Raw genomic sequence first — 25,055 nt, 5'->3', positions numbered from 1 at the left:
GATAACTGCTTTTTGTGGCTATTCCGACAGCTATTCGATATGATAGATAATAACGAGGAAATGAATAAGGCACAGCAGGCCAAAACATATATAAGTAGTAATTATTTTTCTTTTGATGGGCCAGCAGGCTGGATAACAGAGAGGCGTCCCTCTTGATTTCTTGGTATCTAGTGCCACCTGGTGGCGTCCAGCAAACACAGACATGCACACTAATATCTAGTAATAATAATAATAATAATAATTTTATTTATATAGCACCTTTACAAACAAAGTTTATAAAGTGCTCTACAGAGAAGCAAAGCATAGTCATACATAACTTAAATACCGGTAAACAAAAAGGGCCATACCATAAAGGCAATGAATACAACAAAACCAAACAAATAACCTAAAAAGAGCAAATGGAATACATAACAAACAAACAAACAAATAAATATAATATACAAACATAAATAACAATATACAAATACAAATAACTGCATAATAGATCAGAAAATTACATAAAAGGACGACATAACTAAGAAGAAGAAGAAGAAGAAGAAGAAGAAGAAGAAGAAGAAGAAGAAGAAGAAGAAAAGAAAGAAAAAAGCCTGGAGTTTGCTAGAAATGTCAGTGTTCAAGTGAATTATGTGCCAAAATGCAATATTTAAGATTCCAGTTAACAATAAAATAACAAGATCCCTTATTTAAAAGCTGGTTTAAGCCACTGGCACAATGCTATACACTAAACTTCTGAAATGTAAAACCCATCCAAGTTTTACTTCATGTCGACTGGAACTGGCGAATCTTTCAAAGCAAATATGATACTGCAGTCGCAACCAAAGGTTTTTTACTGTGCAAAAGATGAGCATGAACCTGCAGCGACATGCACTCCTCGTGTTTGCGCTTCAATGGGTGTGCGTGCATTAGATGTTTGCGCTCGTCTCAGAGCGTGTGCACACTTGTCCACCATTCGGTTAGCAATGCACACGTCACAGATTAATCTCCCGGCGTGCAGCAGGGAATAAATCACGTGAACATAATTAGCGGGGGAAAGGTTATGACTGACACTCAATTCCATCTTAATTACAGGAGGATTTGTTCCGTTCATTCGACGAACACATCTCAACTAAGTTAAACACTGCTGCCATTGGTCTCGTAGATGTTCACAACGACTGGACGATAGTGTGTCCTCGTGTGAACTTCTGATAATTAATAATGAGCAATTAATAAGCAGGCATTTGTTGGCGTAAAATGAAGTATGTACATTTTAGCATTTATCTAAGAAAATGTTTTATTTCACCCACAATTATTGCAGGTATCAAATGCATTATACTTAGCAGTCACGTCTACAGTATACATCCGAGACAATATTATATAATATAATATATATAAAGCAATAAAGCTTTGTATAAATAAAGCACAAGCAGCTGACAGGCCTTCTTCAGTTGAATATATACGCAGACAGCCACAGAGAGAAGAGCTAGCAAAGAGACGGATATGGAAACACAGAGAAACGGTGAAAGTTATCCACTCACGTCTGGACGTCGCAGTTCGTTTTCCTCTTATTCCTTTTATTTCCAGTTTCATTTAAAATACTGGTGAGAAACGTCTATTGCTTTGACCCAGACGTCCCTTCGCAGTTTCGCGGTGCCGTGACAGTGACACGACCCCGCTTTACTTAATTAATACTTTTTAATTAACTTCTTCTCTCGTAAATATAATTCTGTTAGGGTGCAATGTCGTCTTTCAACCACAGAGTGGGCGACGTTTGCTCGCCGTTACAACCAGGGGGGCGCTGTTTCCCCTATTTAAGGACACAACAAAATATGTGACACAAGAGAAAACTGTTAAATAAGATAAGATAAGATAATCCTTTATTAGCCCCACAGTGGGGGAAATGCATGATTACAGCAGCATTGCAAACAAGAGAACATAGTAAATACAAAATCAAGTAATATAAATAAACAGTTAAACAGTAATAAAAACAGTAAAGAAGAATACAGTAGCAATATTAAATTAAATATACAGACGGAATTTTAAAAAGTATATAAAAGTACTTAAAAGTATTTTTATTGAAATCCTTTTTCGTTAAAGTGACAGCAATAGCTTATTTTATGCAATAAGGATTGTGGTGGATAGAAATCCATGTCTACTTTCATGCAATTCAATAATATAGCACTGTAATAAACTACTTTAATATATATATATATATATATATATATATATATATATATATATATATATATATATATATATATATATATATGTTCACAGCACAGAAAGGTACTGATTCAACTGAATGGCAACTTTTAGATTGTAGTTCTATTTGTTTTAATGTAATTCAGTGACATAAGTACAACACTTAAACACACCAGTATTGTCAGTCAACACTTCAAACTAAGCATTTTCAGTTCGTAGCACTTTTGGAAGGACACTTTGCATTACTCTATTATTATATTTTCCACAAATTAGATGCAGCAATCATAACAACTGGAGCACAAGGAGTTAGTGGGCTCACCGGTTTTATCTTGAAAACACTTTATTATGAAAGTTAAAACAGGAAGCTGGTGTTTCAGTTGGGCTCGTGAGCCGAGCCTCTCGAGCTGTCAGCCAATCACAGAGCATTGCACCTCCTCCACAGCCACGCGACTATTTTCACGTTTCAACACAAACACTGGCTGAGCGGAGGAGTTCCAAGTCGTCTTTTCATTTCACCCGATTCACAATAAAGTAAGAAATTAATTAAATATCACTATGTTTTTATCTAAGCAGTTACGTAACCGCTCACAGCCGGCGTAGCTCATCTTTAGCTCGCGCGGGTAAAGCAGAAGAGCTTCGGCTAGCTAAAGTTCACGCCAGACGGTTCATTTAGACAACGGCTAGGCTAACCTTACCCGTTATCTAACGTCCAGCAGCGGAAGGGGTGTCACGTTGTCTGACCCCACGCAGAGTCATCGTGACCACTAAGTAGCTTCTATTGTTTAGCAACCGGTCAGACAGCTAACGAGTGCCGTGTGCGGCGAGAAGGTCACGTCGAAGTCGTAAAAAACAACAACACACAGCCACTGAAACGTCTTCCCGTTCTCTCAATTAAGCATAATCAGGTAGTGCAGCTGCTGTACCAACTTTGGGATTTGGTACAGCATATAATACGTGTGTGCTTGAAATAACTATTGCATTATACACAACACACGTGTTATACCAATTGCAGGGCTACTAACTTGCTAGGTTGCGTAATTGAATCATTGTAAAGGTGAAGGTTGTTGTTTCGGATTGGGACACATTAATCTGACTGCCCCATATGATAAAGATTGGTCTGGAGTACACATGAAGGGGTCTATATTTAGACCACGTCAGCAGCAGGCTGTGACAAGTTAAGCTTAGATAGGTGTTGGGATTAGACTCCATTCACGCATAGTGGATGTCTTTATTTCCTCTTGTCCCACTTAAATACACAGCATGTGTACACTTCTGCTTTTATTAATTGGTACGACTCCTTAAACCACACAATGTGCAGTTTAATGATGCAGTCTTAGTACATATAATGACAACGTGGACATGTATTAAAGTAGAAACGTGCACACTGTCCTGTTCTGTACATCAGGGTTTCGACTGGAAGGTCAGCCTCGTGCCTTTTAAGCTCAGCAACTCAAATTGCCCTTCACGACACAAGCGGGTTAAGTAACAGTGATGTAACTTTACTGCCGTGCACCATGGCAGCAGCAGATGCGCGGTAATATTGGGGGAACATGCCATCGTTGCTGGTAATTGCGCTCTCTTGTTTGCAGAAGGCAGGCGATGCAGTTGCTGAGGGGCGCAGTGAGGCATGCTGGGAGCGGCCCCAGATTGATCTTGGCAGTGCGCCAAGTCAGCTCATCATCACAACACTTTGGGAGAACTCGTCCCCTGTCCTGCACCGATACCGACCAACCTAAAGTCCTCATCACTGGTTGGTCATCCTCTGTGTCACTACATCTGTTTGTTTTAGTTTTTTCCCCGGGAAGTTTCCTTCTATATTATCAAGTCAATCTACTTTTCCCTTTGCTTTTGTATCGTTACAGGAGGGCTTGGTCAGCTCGGGGTGGGGCTCGCCAAGTTGCTGAGGTAAGGAGTGTGGAGATAAGCTTTAAGTTTCAAATGTTTACCTATTACCAAAAAGTTGGCAGAGTTGTTTTGTGTTTGCGTTCAGCGGCAAAGGGTTGGAGCACGGCGACAGGACGAAATCCAACACTCCGCAGTCTTTTCCTGGGTTACAATTTTGCCCCCATGACCATGTTGGTGTTTCACACTCAGGAGACGCTTCGGAAAGAACAACGTGATCCTGTCTGACATCCGAAAACCCCCCAACCATGTCTACCACAGTGGTTTGTATTCCAGTATAACCTACTATGTGGAAACCCCACTCAATCATGTTCTTTGTATCGTTTTGGCCGAGCAGATATCAAAGTGTCCGCAGACGCCTGTTCTAACTTCTGTGCACGTCTGTCCTCCGCAGGGCCATTCATCTTCTCAGACATCCTGGACTACAAGAACCTCAGGGAGATCGTGGTGAACAACAACATCAGCTGGCTGGTTCACTACTCGGCTGTGCTGTCCGCTGTGGGAGAGAGCAACGTCGCGCTGGCCAAAGAGGTCAACATCACAGGTACATGCATGTACTCGTGTGAAACTCCTGAAGACAAGCTGCTAACGTTGTAGCAGCGTTTAGAGCCGTCCTCACGCAGACACTTATGCTCTCTCTTCGTAGGTCTCCATAACATATTAGACATAGCAACCGAACATGGTCTGCGTGTGTTTATCCCCAGCACGATCGGTGCCTTCGGTCCATCCTCGCCCAGGGACCCCACCCCCGAGCTGTGTGTGCAGAGGCCGCGCACCATCTACGGCGTGTCCAAGGTCCACGCGGAGCTGATGGGTGAGGTGAGACACGACAGCGTAGACTCACAGAAGACGCCGCTTCCAAATACCTCCCAGCATTTTACTACGAAGCGCTGTTGTTGTTGTTTTGTTTTTTTCTAAAGCTTTGCGTACGCCTCTTTGTCAGTACTACCACCACAGGTACGCGCTGGATTTCCGCTGTCTCAGGTATCCGGGCATCATCTCAGCCGACTCCCAGCCCGGAGGTGGAACCACAGGTGAGCAGGTCGAAAAGAGTGAAGTGAAGATGGTGGAGCGAGCCGTTGTACTGGGCCGTAGTTTGTGCGGATGAAACAGAACAGTGTTGTTGGTCATCTTGATCTGTTTTTCCATCACCCAGACTACGCGGTCCAGATCTTCCACGCAGCTGTGAAGACAGGTCACTTTGAGTGCAACCTGCGCAGTGACACACGGCTCCCTATGATGTATATTGGTAATGCCAGACTTTTTTTTTTTTTTTTTTTACTTTCCAAACGATGTTCATACTGCAATCTGGCCTCTTCATCTCTTTTCCGCCTCTCTCCGCTCCCTTCGTCTTTACCTCCTCCCGTCCAGACGACTGTCTCCGGGCGACTCTGGAGATCCTGGAGGCTCCCGCAGAGTCACTGCTCAGCCGCACCTACAACATCAACGCCACAAGCTTTACGCCGCACGACCTCACCCAGGAGATACAGAAAGCCCTGCCCGACCTCAAGGTCACCTACAACGTGGACCCGATCCGGCAGGCCATAGGTAACACCGTGTAAAGATATCTGCGCTTTCCTGCCCCCACTACGACCAGAGTTTACCAATCTCTCCCCTTGTCTTCCGTGTTTTCAGCGGACGGCTGGCCGATGGCGTTGGAGGACAGCGCGGCGCGGCGGGACTGGGGCTGGAAGCACGAGTACGACCTCTCCGAGTTGGTGCGGACCATGCTGAGTCACATCGCTACGAGCAACCAGCTCGCACAAGCCTCCTGAGCTTTGCGTAGCTTTTATTTATTTTTCTTGCAACAGAGTAAAAACAAAAATGCTTTATTTGACAGTGAATGTGACAATGCAGATTTAAGAGGATGTCTAGCCCTCTGTGTTACACTTTAAAAAGTTTAATTAATACAAAAAAAATCAGACCGGAGGATTAGGATTTAAAATATTCAAATTCAAAACGAAGATACGACCCTCCATATCGGAGGCATAAAACCATTCCAGACCTCCTCGTCTGTCCACCTTATCTCTGTTCTTCTCCATCCATCCAGCTTTTATGTAAAACCAATATAATGCAAGAGCATGCTGGGTACTATCACCACGTTACTGAGCTATCAAAGAGAGTCAAGTCCTCTCTGTGAATGTACTGTATGTATTTATGTATTTATGTTGTGTATCTGAGAGTATGCGGATGACTCTGCCAGCCTGCTGTATAGGCAGCAGTCGTCTGTAGCAGCTAAACGCTTGCCTTAAAGCGGCAATCCTGAGAACCAGTTGGCTTTGAGCTCCAGCTTCACTCCCAGCTGGTCACCAATATGTACTGTATAAACACTGAAAGGCTTTACCTCGGGTGACGTACTATAGAAACTTGTAACCCTAGCTAGCGGTACTGTAGAGATAGTTTCAAGGTGCTCGGACCGTAGTTGCCTGGCATGAAAATAAGTTTTTGAGTTTGAAAATGACGGACACTTTTTATTTCTGTTACTGGATTTCTGTTGTCGGGATTTTTATCATTGCTGTCCTCTGCGTTGGATATCTATGAATGTTGAATCAACGAATGCGTTGGCGGTTCCTTTCGTTCATTGAGGGGGAAATGGAGCTGTTCATTCTCGCAGCTGTACTTTAAGGGCTATCTGTCATGTAGTTTTAAAAAAAAGATTTATGTTATTTATAATGCTATTCTTTGCAGCCTTTTCTCTCAAATCAAAATATTTTTTTCAAAAATAAATACTTGAATGAAACCAGCAACCAATCACAAGTCTATTCTCATTGTATTTGACAATTAACCTGACAATTAATGTTGTTTAAATGTCCAGCACAGTAGCCCACAAACCTTCCGTAATGCACCAAAATAAGCACCACAAAAACACGAGCACCACAATCAGGAGAGCTTAAACATTATGATTGCCTCAGCTGGTGCGTCTTGTGTGTCAGGACCTGTGTTGGAAAGAGCGGGGTTGTGAAGCCCTCCTGTGGCCAGCACTGCCCACTGCAGTCAGAGTTGCAGGATTGGAGGAGGCCTCTCAGTTCAGACACGCCAGCATCTGGCCTTTATGTGAACGTTTCTTGTTTTTTAATCTTTTTGTGAGTTGTACTTCTTTGTTCACCCTTAGGAACATCGACCTTGGTGTCGCTGGTGCTCCCACTCGTGCAGATCTGTGCCCTGCAGCGCATGGACATCAGATACGTCAGATACATGATCGTGTGTTAATTGTAGCCGTATAGTCAGTCGTTACAAAGGCTTCATTACCTCTGCTAGGGGACAGGGTGTGGGCGGCAACTGCACCTCCAAGTTTAGCCGAGTGATGGAAGTGTTGGCTGCTCCGCCCACTACCGCCTGGAAAAGCCTTCGCCGGGTGACGCAGGCGCCCGCGAGGAACCGGACGAACTCGTGCCGGTGGACAGGGGTGAGGTTTGGCAAACACTCAGCAGACAGCGCGTCTCTCAGCAGGGACAATAGTCCAGGCACGTCAGGACCTGAAGGGTAGAAGTCCGGAAGCCTGAAAAGAGGTTTTATTAAACCAAACCCCAGCAAAGACAGATAGTAAATTGTGCTTTGCGGCTTTGAATGATGTTTTAATTAAACACCATGATTCAAGGCCCTTGACCGTGACCTCCAGGTGAAGCACCCGTGTCACCTTCAAGGCCGGTGACAAGTACACTGCTGTTTGTCCTGACCGTCCAGCTGCGGGAAGATGCCTTTGGCGACCGCAGCTGCCCGGATCACAGCGGCCCAGGGGAAGCCTTGGGCCGCAGCAAACATGACGACGTCATACACAAACTCCTGGTGGAAGCACCGTTGCTCGTCGCTGAACTCGGACCACGAGAAGTGGCGGCTGAGCCTCGGCACGCCAGCCTCTCTCTGCCACAGACACAGAAGCACTCTATCATTATTGGCACATTGGTGTTTTAATACTGGTGGAGCTTTTATCTGGATTATGATTCACTCACTTCACACGTTATTGCAAATTAATCATTACGGATGCTTACAGTTGTGTGGTTCAAACCACACATCAGATGACATGAGGCCATATTATTGTGCTGTGTGTTAATCTGCAAAGTAACTGTCTCTGTCAAATAAATATAGTGGAGTATAGTGTTTGAATACAAAATGTAGTGGAGGGAAGGCATAAAGTAGCATTACATTGAAATACTGAAGTACAAATTCCTCACTCAAACACAGTAAATATATATATATATATATATATATATATATATATATATATATATATATATATATATATATATGAGTAAATATACTTTGTCTATCTCGCCTCTCTGTTTTTATAGTTTGTTGAGCTAGGTGACATAATAGTTTCTTAAGAATTACAGTAGACAGTTTTAGGGGCTATAAGGTGCAAAGAATTAGCAATAATGTGTGATTGTTGATGGTTTAAGCTAGCTATCTTAGATGTAGCTAGCTAGCTAGCTCTCTCAGTCGGCTACTTCATGTTTGGGTCCATTGTGTTCGTGTTTTCAACTTCCTGGCAGCACGTGAAGGCTCTTCTCGTTGATGCAGTACAAAAATAAAAAAAAGTTCCTGTTGTTTATTCAATATGTGCCTACCTGCTGCCTCGCTATCTGCGCTATTTCACTCTCAGTGAGGGAGTCCATCCTCCACGAGCGACAAACACGCACTCGGTTGCTAATGGAGACGAACGCGGGCGCAAGGGTGGGAGGGGCCTGGAGGAGAGCGTGTCAACGCGATGACGTCACGTCGCACGTACTGGACGAGGCAGCGGATGGAATGTTCGGGCACAACAGATTCTTTATTGCAAGACGCGTCATTTTTAGGTTTCTGTCGTATTACCAAACGTGAAAGGAAATTAAACAAGTACCATAATCACCATTTAAGAAACGCAGTACCCATAAAACACGATGATATCACCGCAGAATTGTTTGGCAAAAGAGTTCAGGTGACACCTGTTGTTTCCGAGGTTTAATGGCGACTGTTTTTGATTGAGTTGACAGGCTGCTGAAGCTAAAAGGAGCGCTCGGTTTACCCTTAAACACGCCGCTGCTCTGTTGTTAGTGTCGGGGAGTTTGTGACTCTTTGACGACTGTGCTTTAATGCAACTAGGTTTATCCGTCCGCGACTACAGATGGCGTCGGGCTCGGACTAATCCTCTTTCACATGGATCCCACTCTTCTTCTCCCCTCCTCCCTTTCTTCTCCTCCTCCTTTGGGTTTTCAAGAAATAAATCGGAGGAGATTTGGTTTTCTCATGTAAATTCAGCGGATTGAGGATGACGTCAAGGTGGCAATCTCGAGGATACAGCACTTCCGGTCGTGTATCTAAAAAATAAAAGTCGTGAGAGCCTCTGCATTTTGGTTTATCTTTCTTGCGTATTAATCGACTTAGAAAGGTAAATGTAATTTTGTATTCACATAAAAAAATTTAAAAAACAGTGTTCAGAATTAATTTCTGTGTAGAGTCGTAATCTCAAGGAATTTTTCGAAAATATTTGCTTTTATAATAATGATTTTCTACAACATAAATGTATCCCAAAATGTTATAATAAAGTTTGTCTCATGAATACTTGAAAGCGTCATGAGCAAGTGTCTGCCACTAATACTGTGTTCACACCAAAAGAGTTGCGAAATATTCGCGCGAGTAGATTACATGTTAAATCAATGCACAGACGCGAATGGTTGCAAAAAATTTGCTTTTTCGCCGGGCGGCGCGATAGAGGCGAAAAGGCCTTGCGAATATTTGCTTTTCCGCTTTTTCGACAGAGTTGAAATATTTCAACTCTGGTGAACAATTTCGCCCGACGCTAAGTTGCGAAAGCCAATCAGGGTTGAGAAGCTGCTTCATTCAGACACTCGTCCTGGAGGAGTCGGAGCTGTGTGCGACTACGGATAATATTATGAACCCAGACACGGGGGCGTTTGTTGTTCCGACGTTTGTGGGATTTCCTCAACAAGTATAAAGCAGAACTTGTGGTTATTTCAATGGTGAATGGTGGAAATGGTAAATGTTTTCACAGAGTAAAGCCACGGAGATAAGCCCCGCCCCCTTTCCACAGCGAATGGTTGCGAAAAAGCGAAAAAGTGAATTAACCACATGAAGTCGAGCAAGTAAACTCAGGCGAAAAAGCGTTGCAAAAATTCGCAACTCTTTTGGTGTGAACACGGGATTAGGGTCACTGGTCTGGATTTGTTGAATAAAAAATATTTCTGAAGGCCAGAAAAACTTTTGATATAATATATTTTATATGTAGCACCAAACCTCATACGCTAATGATATATTTTGTAAATTAAATCCCTAAAATATACAACAAACAAGAACAAACTAACGTTATACAAGTATGCTTCTAATGTCTCAGTATTAAGTCTTTTATTTGAAAAGAGAGCTGTCCAATGTGACTTTGCAGTGGTGTTAACGATCAGTCAAAGACTTTCAGACAGGTTGTCAGTTTTTAAACATTGCCAATAAGGTCTCAGCTAAAAACTCAAACATGCGGGCAAGGCACCTTTTATTTGGAAAGTCCCAAATCAGTGTACTTCCGGTCTGTGAGCCGCTGACTTGACACGTGTCTCAACGTGCGCCTTCACATCGACAACCAGCGCGGAGAACTGCTCGCGACTCCACCTGACTTTACCGCCTTCCACCTGGACGTCCGCCCCGGGCGCATCACCGGCCGTTGATCTCCCATCATTCATTTCGGTATGTGTCCATAAAAGGTAAGACTGATCTCAACACCACGCACTTAAACTCCTTCAGATTGGGCCAATAAGACCTGCTGGTGTGAGTGCATTCATGTAGTAGGTGGCATGTTATATACACAAACACACACACAGTCTGTTTATTTGTGTGTGATCCAGTTTTGAGGACCAGGTGAATCACCTGCTTATTGGATGAGAGGCAGAAGGGGTTGAAGAGGTGCAAAGAGTGAGTGGACCTCCTAAAGTAGGCCACACATCATCATCATCATCTTCATCATAATCTCTCCCTTGTTTTCCTCCTCCTCTGTCCCTCTGATTGAGCCGATCACGTGTCAGCAACTGAGAGGACTTTAGTTCCCATTCACGAGGAGAAGAAAAGTGTCTCCTTGATTCCTCCACAAGGAATACTCATTAGCGCCAACAGTCTTCCAGAGACCGGCTGCCTGTCAGCACAGGAACCTGCTCATCCCCGACTTCCTGTCTGCCGAGGCCCTCCGAGGCCCACCTGCTCAGTCTCTCTCGTTAGAGCTGTGAAGCGGGGGAGTGCATTGTAGAATGGTTTGAGAGATTCTTTCTCCCTCCTTGTGTGTTTTAAGACTTGAGTTTCGAAGCTCCTTCAGTTCCCGAGCAGCAGCAGGAGACTTTGCTCTGATTGAATCTGAAGTTTGCATGACAATAGTCCGGTTAAAGAGTCCGACAATGTGTTGCTTTTAAAAGAAAATGTTTTTTTACAACCTGAGTTTTATTTTGTAGGCCCAGTGACAAAAAACTTGAAAGACGGCAGAATTACATTTTGCAGGATCTAAAGCAAACAAAAATGCAAAAAAGATCCATTGATTATAAGCAGTTTGCCTGGACACAGTTTGATAGAGCAGTTGGGGTTGTCAGTGACCCCCCGCTGTCAGACACTCTGCCTTTGGTTGCAATCCGACTACAGCCATGTGTGTGTGAGGAAGACGTATAAAGAGGGACAGAGAAGAAGACGAAGAGAGAAAAAGGGTGCGACGTGCGCTGAGAAATTTGAATTTGAATTTGAATAACAAAATAGAAAAATTAGCATGTGCCTGCTCTCCGGGTCAGGTGTAGGGCCGTGCATAGGAACGTCCCGTGTCTTGGCCTCACACGCACGCACACACACACACACACACACACACACACACACACACACACACACACACACACTCTTAAGCAGGCTTTTAATTCTATCCTTAGCCTCTCCTGCTCCCTCCCTCAGCCCCCCCCCAACCCCTCCTAGCACCTGATTAGGCGGCCATTTTGCTCCGAGAGAGGTGGAGACGGGGTATCTGCTGTACATCTTAGTGTAGCCTGTGACTCAAGTATCAGAGGTAGCCGACACACACTCACACACACACACACATTTGAACAGCTAGTTTGGATTTGACCGGTCAGAACCGGCACGGACAGATTCCCCTCCAGCTTTTTATCATCTCTTTGGATCATGTTTCCTGAATATGTGAGTAGTGCACCTAATAGATAGAAAGTGCTTGAGTTGTTGTCAAATTAGTGGTAGGAGTTGTTCTTAAGTTCTTAAGTAGCCATTTTTATGTCTTAAAATGGGGAATGGGGGTAAAAATGGTTCCTTAGTTGACTTTAAAGTTACAAATATGGGTCTGTAGTTGACATAGTGACAATGGCTTAATGGTAAAGTAATATATATATATATGTATATACTAAATATATATATCATATAGTGATATAGAATGGTTCTACAGTTGATATATGTAGTAAAAGAGGTTCTATTTCTAAAAAAAACATCTTATCAATGTGCTATCAAGGGTGTCTTGTGTCTTTTATTGTCTCTTGTCAACAGGAAGTAAAGTAATAATACTGTAATTCAATGTGATTATCTTCTGACTATTGTGATTTATATATGTATGTTTTGAGGTCGGCCTCTTTAGGGACAATAATTCAAACCTGTGCAAAGTACAGGCCTTTACGTTCAGTCCAGCCGCACATCGTCTCCTTCATCGCCGTTTTGTTGCATGGAAACGATTTGATCGGCGTCACCGTTGAAGCCGGTGATTTTGTAGCCCGCCTTGTGGCGATGTTTTATGTCTAAAGTTTGTGCGTAGACTGGGAGCTGAGGAGGGATTAAGAAGCGGAGTGTCACGTTGAGCGTCGTCAGCTCAGAGCAGTGACTTGGCCTCCAGGCCAGCCTCATGGGACTTTTAAAGCCTTGCTAAGCCTGCTGATAAAAGTCACCTTTTTTCTTTCATAAGTGATAGAAAGTCTTCACAGTCATGACTAACACCATTATCATTGAATTGAATAAAAGAATCACGCTGCCACTCTGAGCCAGAGTCCCATAACACGTTCATTATATTATGCAAGCTGCTCAGAAGCAGGACAGAAAGTTCCAAATAGGATTTCTCAATGTGTCCTCGGCCGCACCACTAAATATAGCCGGCTGAGGGAAGCTCTGTCTTTAACATGTTCTGTATAAAGATGTGCACGTTGCTGCATTTGATATTACATTATGTGACTATTTTCTTTCAAAAAAAATGAATGCCAATCCATCTTTTGTCCCAAATGCATTTACGACAATGAGAAATCTTTCTGGAATCTGTAAATTTTTGTTTTTGCCACTTCAGTTATCAAATGGAGGAAATACCACAGGAAAAAACAATGCTTATAAGGTTACCTGGCAGCTGACTTTGTACAAAATGCTTCCTCTGCTGTAGCCAAATGACATATGTAACACTCTTATATCGCAGGTAGTCCTAGTCCTGTTAGTGGATATCCTGGCCTGAATCCTCAGTCAAACACCCTGCTTAGTTCTGATCTTGTGTGATTAGAAAGTGTGGGAACAGCAAAACAAAAGTCAATGTGACACTTGAATTGTAAAGTCAAATGAATCTTTTGAGAACATTTGTAGTGTTTTGTTGGACTCATTAACGACTTCTCTGCATTCTGTGTGTGTTTCCCTCAGGTGTGCGTGAGGTCGCAGCATGCATTCGGTCCACGGCGAGATGTGGGACCCCCGGCCCCCGTCTAACCATGCCTCGCCCCTCCCCCCGCGGCCACCCTCCAACTTGCGCCCCGCCCATCTGACCACAGGCAGCCCGGCCAAGCGGATCACCTTCTACAAAAGCGGCGACAGCCAGTTCGGGGGCGTCAGGATGGCCGTCCACAAGCGCAGCTTCAAATGCTTCGACGCCCTGCTGGACGACCTTTCCCAAAAGGTCAGTGGGACGAGTACTGTACTGCACTTTAATCGTTTCAACCCCGGCAACAGCATTAGCTAGAAAGCGATATCCGTATATTCATGTGTGTGTGTGTCCACGTACAGGTGCCCCTGCCATTTGGCGTGCGGACCGTGACCACTCCCCGCGGCACCCACGCCATCAAGCAGCTGGAGCAGCTCCAGGACGGCGGCTGCTACCTCTGCTCAGACCGGCGCCAGGCGAAGCCGGTCAACATGGAGCTGGCCGGCAAGCGTCCGAACATCTGGTACCATCACAGCCGGAGGCCTCAGCGGCCCGAGTCCTCGACCGCAACGCCGCCCGGCCATCACTCTCACAGGCAGCGACGGATCCTGCTGGTGAAGAACAGCGAGCCGGGACTGAGGAGGAGCGTGGTGCTCAGCAGGAGGTCCACCAGGAGCCTGAAGGCCTTTCTTGAGGAGGTGTCCGAGGTGATGCAGTTTCATGTTCGCAAGCTCTACACTGCTGAGGGGCGCAGGGTAGGAACTGTTCTTTAATGGTCCTGATTTAAAGTGTTTTGTTTCGCAGATGACACACAATTTAGTGGAAACTGACTCTGTGTGAATTTTGTTTCCAGATTGACAGCGTGCAAAGCCTCATGACTTGTCCTGGTGTGTTGGTGTGTGTCGGTCGGGAAGCTTTCAGCCCAGTGCTGGTGAACTTTATCAGGAAGAGCTCAGAGGAAAAACTGCCCGGTCTGGGCAGCAGGTCTCCCGGTCTGGGCCCCAGGACTCCTGGTAATGGGGCCCGATCTCCTGCTGCTCAAGAAGCGAGATCGCCACCTCATGGAGCTCAGTCCAGAGCCAGCGAGTACAGTGAAGGGCCTGAAAGCAAGAAGAATGGTAAGTTTGTTTGGGATAATACACAATTTCAACAAGATATCTAAAGTAGATAAAAGAGTGCATTGACCCTTTTCTCTCTCTCTGTTCAGTAAACTTTGGTCTGGAAACCAAAAAAAGCATCATCCACCCTCGATCCGATTCCTCAAACCGCTCGACCCGTTTCTCCTTGTCTTCAGAGAAGTCATTCGGCAATGGTGCCGGCGCCTTCTCCCACGCCAGACCGGCTATTATGAACGACGACATTGAGAAGCGGGTCCTGGTCAACAAAGACGGCAGCCTCTCAGTAGAGATGAGGGTGCGTTTCCGCCTCCGCAGTGACGAGACCCTCCAGTGGTCTACACAAGTAAAAAAATCCCCATCTCTGACGAACGAATGCCAGGCCCAGCCACACTACCTGCAGCAGGGCCAATCAGAGAGCTGCTCTGACCCTGATTCCGCATCCTTCGACCCCGAAGGTGTGGACTATTCCCACCGACCTCCGCAACGTGTGTTGGAGGGGAACAACTGCGCCTGCTGCTACCAAAGACCGGAACAGCAGTACGACTTGTGGGAAAACCCAGCACACAGACACAGAAAGCACCCCGTCCCTCCGCCACATGCATCCAGCCGCACCCACACTGTGACAAGACACACGCGCTCTTCCAGCTCTTCCTCGTCGTGTAATTCCAGGAGGGTGGTGCGCTGTCGAGCACGGGTCTCCAACTGCGGAGGGGGATCGGAGCAGAGCCATCTGGTGCGGGAGGAGATGTTTTTGACGGAGCAGGTTGAGCGCAGAGTGGAAGTGGAGCAGGACGAAGAAACCCACGTCGAGGTGTGCCGAGTGAGCCGATGCTGCAGCCGAAGTGAAGTAGACCTACGGCCACTTCAGTCAGTAGAGGATGAGGAAATGATGGAGGAAGAGGAGGAGCGTGTGCCGTCTGCCATCAGTAGCTCCTCACATGTCCTTCAATCGCTGAAAGAGGACCAGGATGATGACCTGCCGCCCAGCGCCTCACAGTGCTGTCATAGCGACGAACCGTCTCCATCCCCGACCTCCCAGATCCGCATGAATGGCGAACCAACAAGCGACGTCTCGGCCTGTTCTGTCCAATCTAAAGAACACATGAAGGGCGATGGGGAGGCAGGAAGCAGAGCCGTATCTGCGGCCGCTTCCAGTCACCGCGGAGCAGCTGACCCGCATTCCACTGCCGAAGCGGAGGAGATGGATCAAGCTCCCAGCTCCAAGTCCAGAACGAGCAGAGCCTCGTCCAGGTCCTGCAAAGCCAGGGTCGCAAACACAGAGGAAGAGGGGGCTGCAGATGATGAGGATGAAGACGTAAACAGGGTTGCCAGTGGCTTGTCTGGTCACACAGGACTTTCTCTGCAGTCAAAGGCATCCAGTGTATGTCCTAATTGTGGCGGCTGCAAACGTGAGGTCAACTCTGGTTCGAACAGTAGAGCATCGCAGAAGTCCCGTCATTCCAAACGAGCCTCTCCAAAGCCCTTATCGCCTCTCTCCAGCCAAGAGATTGCAAATGATGGCAGCGATGATGATGGCTCCGAAGGTTCGGTCTCGTCAACGCAATCTAACAAGTCCAACCTCACCAACAACGGACGCTGCTCTGCGTCATCAAACGTCCTGACGGGCAGCGCACCTAGTGCCATGTCCAGAACGTCCAATCCGGAGTTGGCAGGAAAAGAGGAAGTCAGGGCTCCTAGTGCCACCTCAGCCACAAGTCACGGGACCAATAGATCACACAAGTCTGGCTGTAAAGGCAGTGGTGCAGCTGAAAAAGAGGAGGGGAGAAGCCCCAGTGCCGTGTCGGCTCAGTCCAACATGTCCACCAAGTCCAGCAGGTCTCACACGTCCAACTGCAGCGCAACAGCTGACATAAAGACAAGGGAGGAGGCAGAGGGAGAGAACACTGTGGAGAGAGCACGGAGCTCCTTGTCAGCCAAATCTGGTGCTTCGGCAAAGACAAGTGCTTCAGTCAAGATCAGGACTAAGGAGGATGACACTATTAAAAGAACTCCCAGCGCACTTTCTGTTAAGCCTGACCAAGCGCAAAGGCCTGATAGCGTCCTGTCTGCTAAATCAGTTAAATCAAATGTGTCAGCAAAGTCCGGCACGTCTCACAGGTCCACTTGCAGTCACTGTGCGAGGGCAGTATCTCCATCGGATGAACCCAAAGCAACTGGACAGGAAGAAGGAATTGAGGCAGAGGAGCGGGCAGCGAGTGCCATGTCAGCCAAATCCAATCTTTCTGCCAAATCCCATGAGTCCACCAAAGCTCCGGAAAGGTCACTTTCTCCCAGGTTTGGAACAGCGAGTCAAATGTCTGGCAGATCGGTCAAGTCTTCAACGTCGTGCAAGTCTAACGATGAAATCGTGGGATCTCCAAGCTCCAAGGAAAACAAGATGCTAGAAGATGAACAGAAGAGGTCTGAAAGTGTAAAATCAGCCTCCTCTGCAAAGTCTGGCCGCCGCACAAATTCTCCAGCCGAAGACGCGGCGAAGACTGGCGACAGAAGTCGTAGCGCCATGTCGGAGAAATCGCACACCTCTGCGAAGTCCTCCAAGTCACAGAAGTCGAACCGAACCACAGCATCTCCAGATCCAAATGAAGCGGATATTCCTTCTGCGGAGACGAATGAACAAGCGGAGGAAAATGAAAATGTCCGGGTGGCCAGCGTCCTCTCTGTAAAGTCAAAATCATCAGTCAGGTCCCGTACTTCTCACAAGTCGAGCAAGAGTCTCAGACCGGTGTCACCAAACCCAAACGTCACAGTTAAATCACCAGACGACGAGGAAGGAAATGAGAGCGCAGAGAGAGCACAGAGCGCTGCGTCTGTTAAATCTAAAGTATCGACTTCATCACGCAAGTCCAAACGCGACAGAACCGCTGAGATTGATGTTGAAACAGGAGATGAAAATGTTGTGGAACTCAAAGCACCACAAAGTAAATCTCAGGGCCAAATGCTCTCGCCCAGGAGTGCATGTCCCTCGCGGACCCAGTCCCCTAAAGCTGCAGAGACAAGAGGGCCCAGTGTCTTGTCGGTTCACTCCACAGTCTCTGCAAAGTCTGGCAAATCCAAATGCAGCTGTGGAGCAGCTTCAGCAGAGGACGAAAAGGAGGGGGAGGAAAAGCAAGACGACGAGGAGCTGGAAAGTGAGGAGGCTTCTGATCGGGCTGCCAGCAAAAGGTCGAGGAGAGAATCGGGAGGCACAGAGCAACCGTTGAGTCGAAACTCTTCCGGGTCAGTCTCTCTCGGGTTGCCAGAAGACCAAGACACGGCCGACTCGGACAGTGGCAAGTCCAGTGTTCACTTTCACACAAACGCTGAGAGAAAGAGCAGAGTGAAGACGGCAACTCCTTGTGTCCCCGACAGCACTGAGCAGTCTTCTACGAAGGAAGAAAGGGAGGAAACGGGGTCCACCGTGTCTCAAAGGTCCAGCGGTAAAACCACTCGCAATCGCCCAGCAGTCGACTTCCCTACCATCCAAACACCAGGAGGGAGTCGGCACAAAGGGGAAGAAGGTGAAGATCAAATAGAAAGAGGAGCCAGTGCATTTTCAGCCAAAAGCAGCAGGTCCCACAAGTCGTCTTGTAGCTGTGGTGTCAAAGCAGCAGCTCAAACGCTTGCCAGCTCAATCGAAGCAGGGAAGTACCTCGAAACGGGAAGTGTTAGGTCTGCTTCATCGGCGAGCAACGTGGACTCGCCCAACAGCAGGACGTCATCTGCAGGTTCAACAGCTAAAGTTCGGAGCAAATCCTCTGCAAGTACCAGCGCCAAAAAAGCTAATGTAGCTGGAAATTCAGGAGAGAACGTCACTGAAAATCCGTCCATGAGTCGACCAGCTAGCAAGGCCAACGGGAAAGAGGACATCGCAGACAACAAGAGTCCCTCTGGTCTCAGGCCTGGTTCGGCCGCTTCGGCTCAATCAGTGTCAACAATTAAGGCCTCAGAGAAGAGCAAAGGAGAGGCTTCAGTCAAAGATCACAAGGCCAAATCCAGTGGCAGTGTCAAAACGTCCATATCCCAAAAGAAAGACATCAAATCCTCAAGCCCCTGTCCCGTCCACAGCCCCAGACCAGGCAGCAAAGCGGAGACGCGTAGTGAGAGCGCCCTGTCTCACTCTCTGTCCGCCGCCGACATGCTGAAGGAAACTATGGCTGCTGCGCGGCCACACAGCCAACAATCCAAGGCCAGTAAAACCAGTGTGAAGTCCAGCAGGAAGCAGACAGCTCTGGAGGCGCTGGAGCTGTCACCTGCATGTCTGCCCAACGCTTCTTCCAATGAGGTCGTCAGCGACTGGCTGCGGAGCATTCCAGCTAACAGCAGCCTGCTGGCGCTTGGAGACGAGCCGCACGAGGAGCTGGTGGAAGAGAAACCCGGAGAGGAGGAAGCAAAGGAGAAGGAGGAGGGTCCTGAGAAAGTTGAGGAGCAGGAGACAGCGGAGGCCAGAGAGGGAGAAGAGAAAGAGGAGGAAGCAAGATGCGACGCAGCAGAGGAGGAGCAGAGTTCAGGACCGGCTCCAGGTGATGCAGTGGCACCCAAAACCCTGTTGTTGAGCGGTGACGCTCTGCCCAGGAACATGTGTTCTTCAGCCGCCGTGATGAAAGTTCTCCTGAGCTCCTCTCTGGGTCGATGTCGGAGCCTGCCAGAGGTAAGCTAATGAGTGTATGTCAAAGGATTATAATCAAAAAAAAAAGATTCATATGTCTTTAGGATGAAACTATGTAGGCTGCATCAAACAGCTATTTTATTTACAGTATGTTTAATGTATCTTATCAACTAACCAAAATGTGTCTCCTGTAGGTGTCTCCAGTTTATGGGCGTAGACTGAGCACATCGGCCCGGGGCCTCTTGGACTGTTTGGCCCAGCTCCAGCTCATTGAGCCGGCATTGAGCCCTGGCTTTGACCCAAAGAAGGACCGGCACTATGAGGACATTATGACCATCCTTCAGTCCCTCTGGCTCACTGAACCCAGGAACACTGAGAAAGTGGAGGCCATGGGGGCCAAGGACGTTGGCACAGAGCAGGTGTCTCCGCCGAGGTCCTCGTCCGGGGTGGGGATGAGCAGTGGCTCCGGCGGATCAGGGAAGGAGAACGGAAACCAACCTGGAGGCGAACCGACGCAAAGCAAAACAAAAGAGGCCGTTGTTGAAGAGGAGACGGACGTGGCAGAGGAACCGGCACAGGGTGAAGACCAAAGTACAGTCCTTCCAAGTCTGGACAGCGCAAAAGCCACCGACAACCCCTCGTCGTCGGACAAGAGCTTGGCTAACGACGGCTCCAAATCCCCCACCGATAACGAACGAGAGACGCCGGATGACTCCAGCTCTGCCACGCCCCCGACCGTCCTGCGGGCACCCTTGTCAAAAAGACAATCCCAAGACCCCGATCCGGTGTGGGTGCTGAACCTTCTGAAGAAGCTGGAGAAACAGTTCATGAGCCACTACGTCAGCGCCATGGCGGAGTTCAAAGTCCGCTGGGACCTGGACGACAGCCTGATCCTGGACACCATGATCGGCGAGCTGAGGGACGAGGTGAGCCGGCGCATCCAGAGCAGCGTGGAGTGCGAGGTGAGGAAGATTCAGAGTCGCGCCGGCAAAGGGGGGAGGATGCCCCGGCCGCCACAAAGAGGGAACCTCTCCAGGGAGTCCACCATGATGGAGAATAGGCGTCGGATACTTAAGGTAAATTCACAGAAATCCTCTTTATATCTATCTCAGATGGGCAGAAAGATAACGTTTGATTTATTTTTCAGGTCATGAAAAAACAGTCATTGAAAACTGCTGAGTCCCTGAGCGACGAAGAGACGGCGGGCGAGTTCAGCGACCAGCGGAGCGACGACGAGTACTGCCCTTGTGACGCTTGTGTCCTCAAGAAAATGGCCGCCCGGCCTCTCAAAGTGAACCCGCTGGCGACCGAAGCACCAGTGATGATGGAGTTTGACCTCCTGAAGATACTGCAGCTGAAGAAAGGCCCCGAGCCTGCAGCTGAGCCCGCACAACCTGCGATGGGGGGAGGGGATAGTAATGTCACAGACGAGGAGGGGCGGAGTTTAGAGGTACTGCAGGAGGAGGAGGAGGAAGAGGAGGAGGAGGAAGAAGAAACTAAAGAGAATGTCAAAGCTCACATTGTTTTAGAGGAGACGATCCCAGAGGAAGATGAGGAATTGGAGAAAGAAGAGGATGGGGATGAGGCAGGAAAAGAGGAGGTAGAAGTGGAAAAGGAGGAAAGTAGTGCAGGTGATGAGGAGCAGAAAGAAACAGGTGGGGAAGAAGCAGGGGAGGAGGAGGAGGAGATGTCAGAAAATGGTGAGGAAGAGGAGGCAAAATGCCATTGCCAGGCTGCAATAAATGAAGAGGCAGAGGAGGAAACAACCGGAGGAGAAGATGCTGAGGAAACTAGTGACAACACAGGTGAGGACGAGACAGGGGAGGAAGAAGAGAGAGCAGGGGAGGAAGAGGGGGAGACAGAAACAGGGGAAGAGGAAGAGGAGGAGGAGGAGAGTGACAAGGAGACAGTAAAAGAGGCAGCAGCAGGTGAAGGTGAGACCACTGAAAAAGAGGAGGAGGAGGCAGAGGTGGAAGAGTGTGAGGTGTCTGAATTTAAGGAGGAAGAAGAAGAAACGACAGGCAAGGAAAGCGGAGGAGAAGAGGCGTCCGGGGAAACGGAGGATGATGACGCTGCAATAAAAGACGACGCCACACTGGTGGAGGAGTTTGGGGAGGGAAACGTCAGCGCCTCGGCAGAGGATGAAGAGGACGAGAAGGGAAGAGAGAGTGAAGAGCGGGGAGAAGAGGCATCAGAGGAGGAAAGAGCCTCATCGAAGGTAGGATGAATCAAATTACGTTCTGGCTTAACTTTGACCTTATGTACTTGCCGTAGTTTAGCACAAACACAGTTTAGAAGCAACATAAACACTTAATACATCGTTTATATCACATAATAATGTAATTTTAAGAAGATATAAGGACATTTTGAGAAACACATGTATATCTGTGAAGCTTTTGTATATGCCGTATAACTAGATAGTGAATGATAATATAACACAGTTGTGGTCTTATCCATATGTTATATTGAAATACAACATTTTATATTGATATTATCCAACCAGAAACCAATACAAATTCAAATTAGAATCTCTCGAAAGGTTCAGACTCAATATCATTTAATGACATTCATTTATTTTCTTTGACGTGGTTAAATAATTAGGATGCAACAACTGTGTTGTGTTCTTTAAAGTTTTTTTAAAAAGTCGGTCGGATGACATCAGTGACCGCACAAGAATGAACCGACGTTCTAGTTTTGAATACCAATTTTAGCACCAACTTTATTTAAACACCACACCTGAACATGACCGCCGGGTTAAAGTCTACTGCACCTCAAAGAGGAATCTGACCTACTGCAGCCTGAGCACTAATTCTAAGCCTGTGGGAAAAGATAATCTCGCTATCCAATTAGAAGGACCGAACAAATCTGTTGTGTTGGGCTTCATCTGATGGACGTCTGCTGTTGTTGTCAGTCGCAGTCTGTTGACTAAAAAACCTTCATTGACTCTCTGGTGGACTGACACTCATTTTAATACAAAATATTAGTTTTGCTCATGTTGGATTGCTAAACCGGGCACAGGCCAGTACCCACTTGACTTGCAAAATGTCACTCGAAGGGACAGATGGGACCACGAAGAGATGCAAAATAACCACAAAGAAACATAAAACTACAAAGAGACACTAAACGACCAAAAAACACACACAATTAGCTCGAAGAGACACAAAAAAGTACAAGGATATAAAAAATGATGACAATAACACACAAATTACTTCTAAGAGACAAATAAATGACTACAAAGAGACTACAACTACAAAATATTTACAAAAAGACAGAAAGGTACTACAACAAGACATAAAAGACTCACAAAGAGATGCAGAACGACAAAAAAAGATACTAAATTACCACTAAATTCCAACAAAAAAAGGTCTTAGGGGCCTGTCTCATAATGCGTCCACGCTTTGATGATGTAATATGTAGCTTAAATTACTTAATTAAGTAATCATCCCAGATGTACTCAATTTATTCTAAACAACAGCTCAGAGATAATTCGCTGTTGTTGTGTTGGACCCTCAGGGCCAGGGGGTGACCGCGACCGAGGGAGAGGAGGCCGACGGCGAAGACTCGGACACCGACGGCAAACGCCCGAGCGACACCAGCGTCGATGACTCGGGCCGCGAGGGGGCCAGAGACACGGGGGAGGAGGATGACGAAGAGTCCCGGCCTGAGGAAGAAGGGGTTAGCAAGAGGAAGGATGGCGCTCTCCTCCATCAGTTCACCAGGACCTCTGTGGAGTCCCAGCCCGGCTCCCTGGAGGACATCGACACAGGCGCGCACCATCACCCGGTGAACTCCATAGAAGTGCCCAAAATGGCCGTCGGTGGATCGGGCGGCGGCACGGGGTCGGGGAGGAGGAGCCGCTCGCCGGGCCGGGGCCAACGCCGCAAACCCAAAGAGACCGACGGCGACCTGGATGACTTTTAACCCAGACTCACCACCACACTGGTAAAATTATGTAGACTCACAAACTGCAACACTCGAAGCACTTTATCTTTTCAGGTCCGGCGTAGAATCTTGAAACCACCACCACCTATCCTATTTAATTATATTTGTATATTTTTTAAGTTAATTGTACGTACTAAGGGATATGTCTATTTCTGTATTGCATGTGTATGAAGAAGGTATATTTTTGAAACAAAAAAAGTTGACTCCTAAGGGTGTAATATGTGAACTCAGTGGACCACAAGTTAATTGATTTATTGAATGATATAGCCATTATTTACCAAGTACCTCAGAGATACGCTAGATGTTAACTGCCTGTTTCTGTATTGTTCGACAGAACCAATGTATTGATGCTATCAGTTCAATTCCTAGTCTATCGTCTTGGTCTTGTTTCATTCTCTGGGGTTTGGAAGGTCATCTCCTAGCTGTTACTTATCTACCAGCTTAAACCTGTTGTCCGTAAGGAAGCTCGCTGTTTTTAAATCGACTAGAGCTCTGTGATGTAACCTGATTACCTGAAAGGAATAGTAGGACATTTTTGTGAAGTGTTCGCTTTTGTTTCGATACCCCTCTCGGGTCTGTGCGCCAAGCATGAAGCTAAAGCCAGGAGACGGTTAGCTTAGCTTAGCACGAAGACTGGAAGCGGGGGGAACAGCTAGCCTGGTGCTTGACTGTACTTTAAAGTTAATTTTGGATCACTTTCCACCCCAAAATGGACAGAAAAAAAAGTCTTTGTAAATCGCAAACTGTATTTTAATAGCTTCATTATAAAATGTAAATACAGCAATTATACCTCATTACATTTATGTAGTCCGATAATTGAACGCAAGTTGTATTCCCAGATTTGCAGTTACAAAAAAGGGAGCATCTCTGAGGCAAGCGTCTGAACTTCAGGTTAAACTCTTTCTCTGCTGCTTAAATATAAGAGATGTGTGTTTGCGTGACCGGCAGTGCGAAACAACAGCGTGAAGCTGATGCCTTACTGTAGCCATGGTTACATGGCGGTGGATCGACGGAAAAACAGAGACTGGTCGATCGTGATGAGGTCTTTTGTCTCCTGATATCCTCTCTCTCTCTGTTAGTGGCTCTCCTGCAGAATCACAGAGGTTGTTAAATTGGCTGGAATGGATCAAATCCGCTCGTTAAAAAATGCTGAAAAGATATACTAGTATTCTCTTGCCGGGTGAGCTGACCTCCAGGCTCACTCCCTAACTGACAAAATCCTCCTGTGCGTGATACCAAGGGTGTGAGTGTGTGCCTATGCTGCTGCCCACTGGTCTGTGACATCACCAAGTGAACATCGTGTACCTCGAGCAAATGACTGTGATAATGTTGATGTGAATAAATAAGTGCGCAGGAAGGAAGATTCTGGCGTTCCTAACATAGGGTGCAAACCCCTGAGAATGATGTGCTCTCTGATCCAGATCTGATGTGCGCTTGGCTGAACTCCAAAGGTCTCCAAAGCTGCTCAACTGCTCCAAAGATACACAGGTGTCACGCTAATCCAGTACCTGTGAGTGTGTGCTGAGCCACAGAGGGATTGAGGCTGACTTACATACATCACATGGACCGATATGGAAGAGCCTGTACCTGCAGAACAAGGTTATAGCACACAGGAAATGGGCGGGGACTTAATAACAAAGTATCAGTAATAGACATGTTAACACAATTCAGCTGTGCGGTAATTATGCCAGTC

At 46.9% G+C, this 25,055-nt stretch overlaps 3 protein-coding genes across 3 annotated transcripts; 2 read left to right on the top strand and 1 right to left on the bottom strand.

The window, feature by feature from the left end:
- Positions 1 to 2,651: 2,651 nt before the first annotated feature.
- On the top strand, positions 2,652 to 5,855 carry LOC306753012 (L-threonine 3-dehydrogenase, mitochondrial-like; the record flags this gene model as incomplete). Its single annotated transcript, XM_079236844.1, has 10 exons — positions 2,652 to 2,709; positions 3,768 to 3,928; positions 4,041 to 4,083; positions 4,273 to 4,343; positions 4,475 to 4,624; positions 4,727 to 4,899; positions 5,024 to 5,114; positions 5,237 to 5,329; positions 5,452 to 5,628; positions 5,716 to 5,855. Exons 2-10 carry the CDS (start codon positions 3,778 to 3,780, stop codon positions 5,853 to 5,855), a joined length of 1,089 nt encoding a protein of 362 aa, XP_079092970.1. The 5' UTR covers positions 2,652 to 2,709; positions 3,768 to 3,777.
- A 1,333-nt stretch (positions 5,856 to 7,188) lies between these two features.
- cUnh8orf74 (chromosome Un C8orf74 homolog) lies at positions 7,189 to 8,693 on the bottom strand (the record flags this gene model as incomplete). Its single annotated transcript, XM_079236843.1, has 4 exons — positions 7,189 to 7,242; positions 7,330 to 7,556; positions 7,758 to 7,941; positions 8,646 to 8,693. The coding sequence occupies 4 exons, from the start codon at positions 8,691 to 8,693 to the stop codon at positions 7,189 to 7,191; spliced, it is 513 nt and encodes a 170-aa protein (XP_079092969.1).
- Positions 8,694 to 13,717: 5,024 nt separating this feature from the next.
- Positions 13,718 to 23,341, top strand: rp1l1a (rp1 like 1a; the record flags this gene model as incomplete). The annotated part of the gene is made up of 7 exons (XM_079236842.1): positions 13,718 to 13,951; positions 14,059 to 14,451; positions 14,550 to 14,814; positions 14,904 to 19,462; positions 19,615 to 20,496; positions 20,568 to 21,638; positions 22,934 to 23,341. The coding sequence occupies 7 exons, from the start codon at positions 13,718 to 13,720 to the stop codon at positions 23,339 to 23,341; spliced, it is 7,812 nt and encodes a 2,603-aa protein (XP_079092968.1).
- Between the last annotated feature and the right edge of the window lie 1,714 nt (positions 23,342 to 25,055).

The sequence above is a fragment of the Taurulus bubalis genome, assembly GCF_910589615.1.
Source record: "Taurulus bubalis genome assembly, chromosome: 21".
In the NCBI taxonomy this organism is placed as follows: Eukaryota; Metazoa; Chordata; class Actinopteri; order Perciformes; family Cottidae; genus Taurulus; species Taurulus bubalis.
Note: the sequence above shows the minus strand (reverse complement) of the source record. Positions and strands in the feature narration are given on the sequence as shown.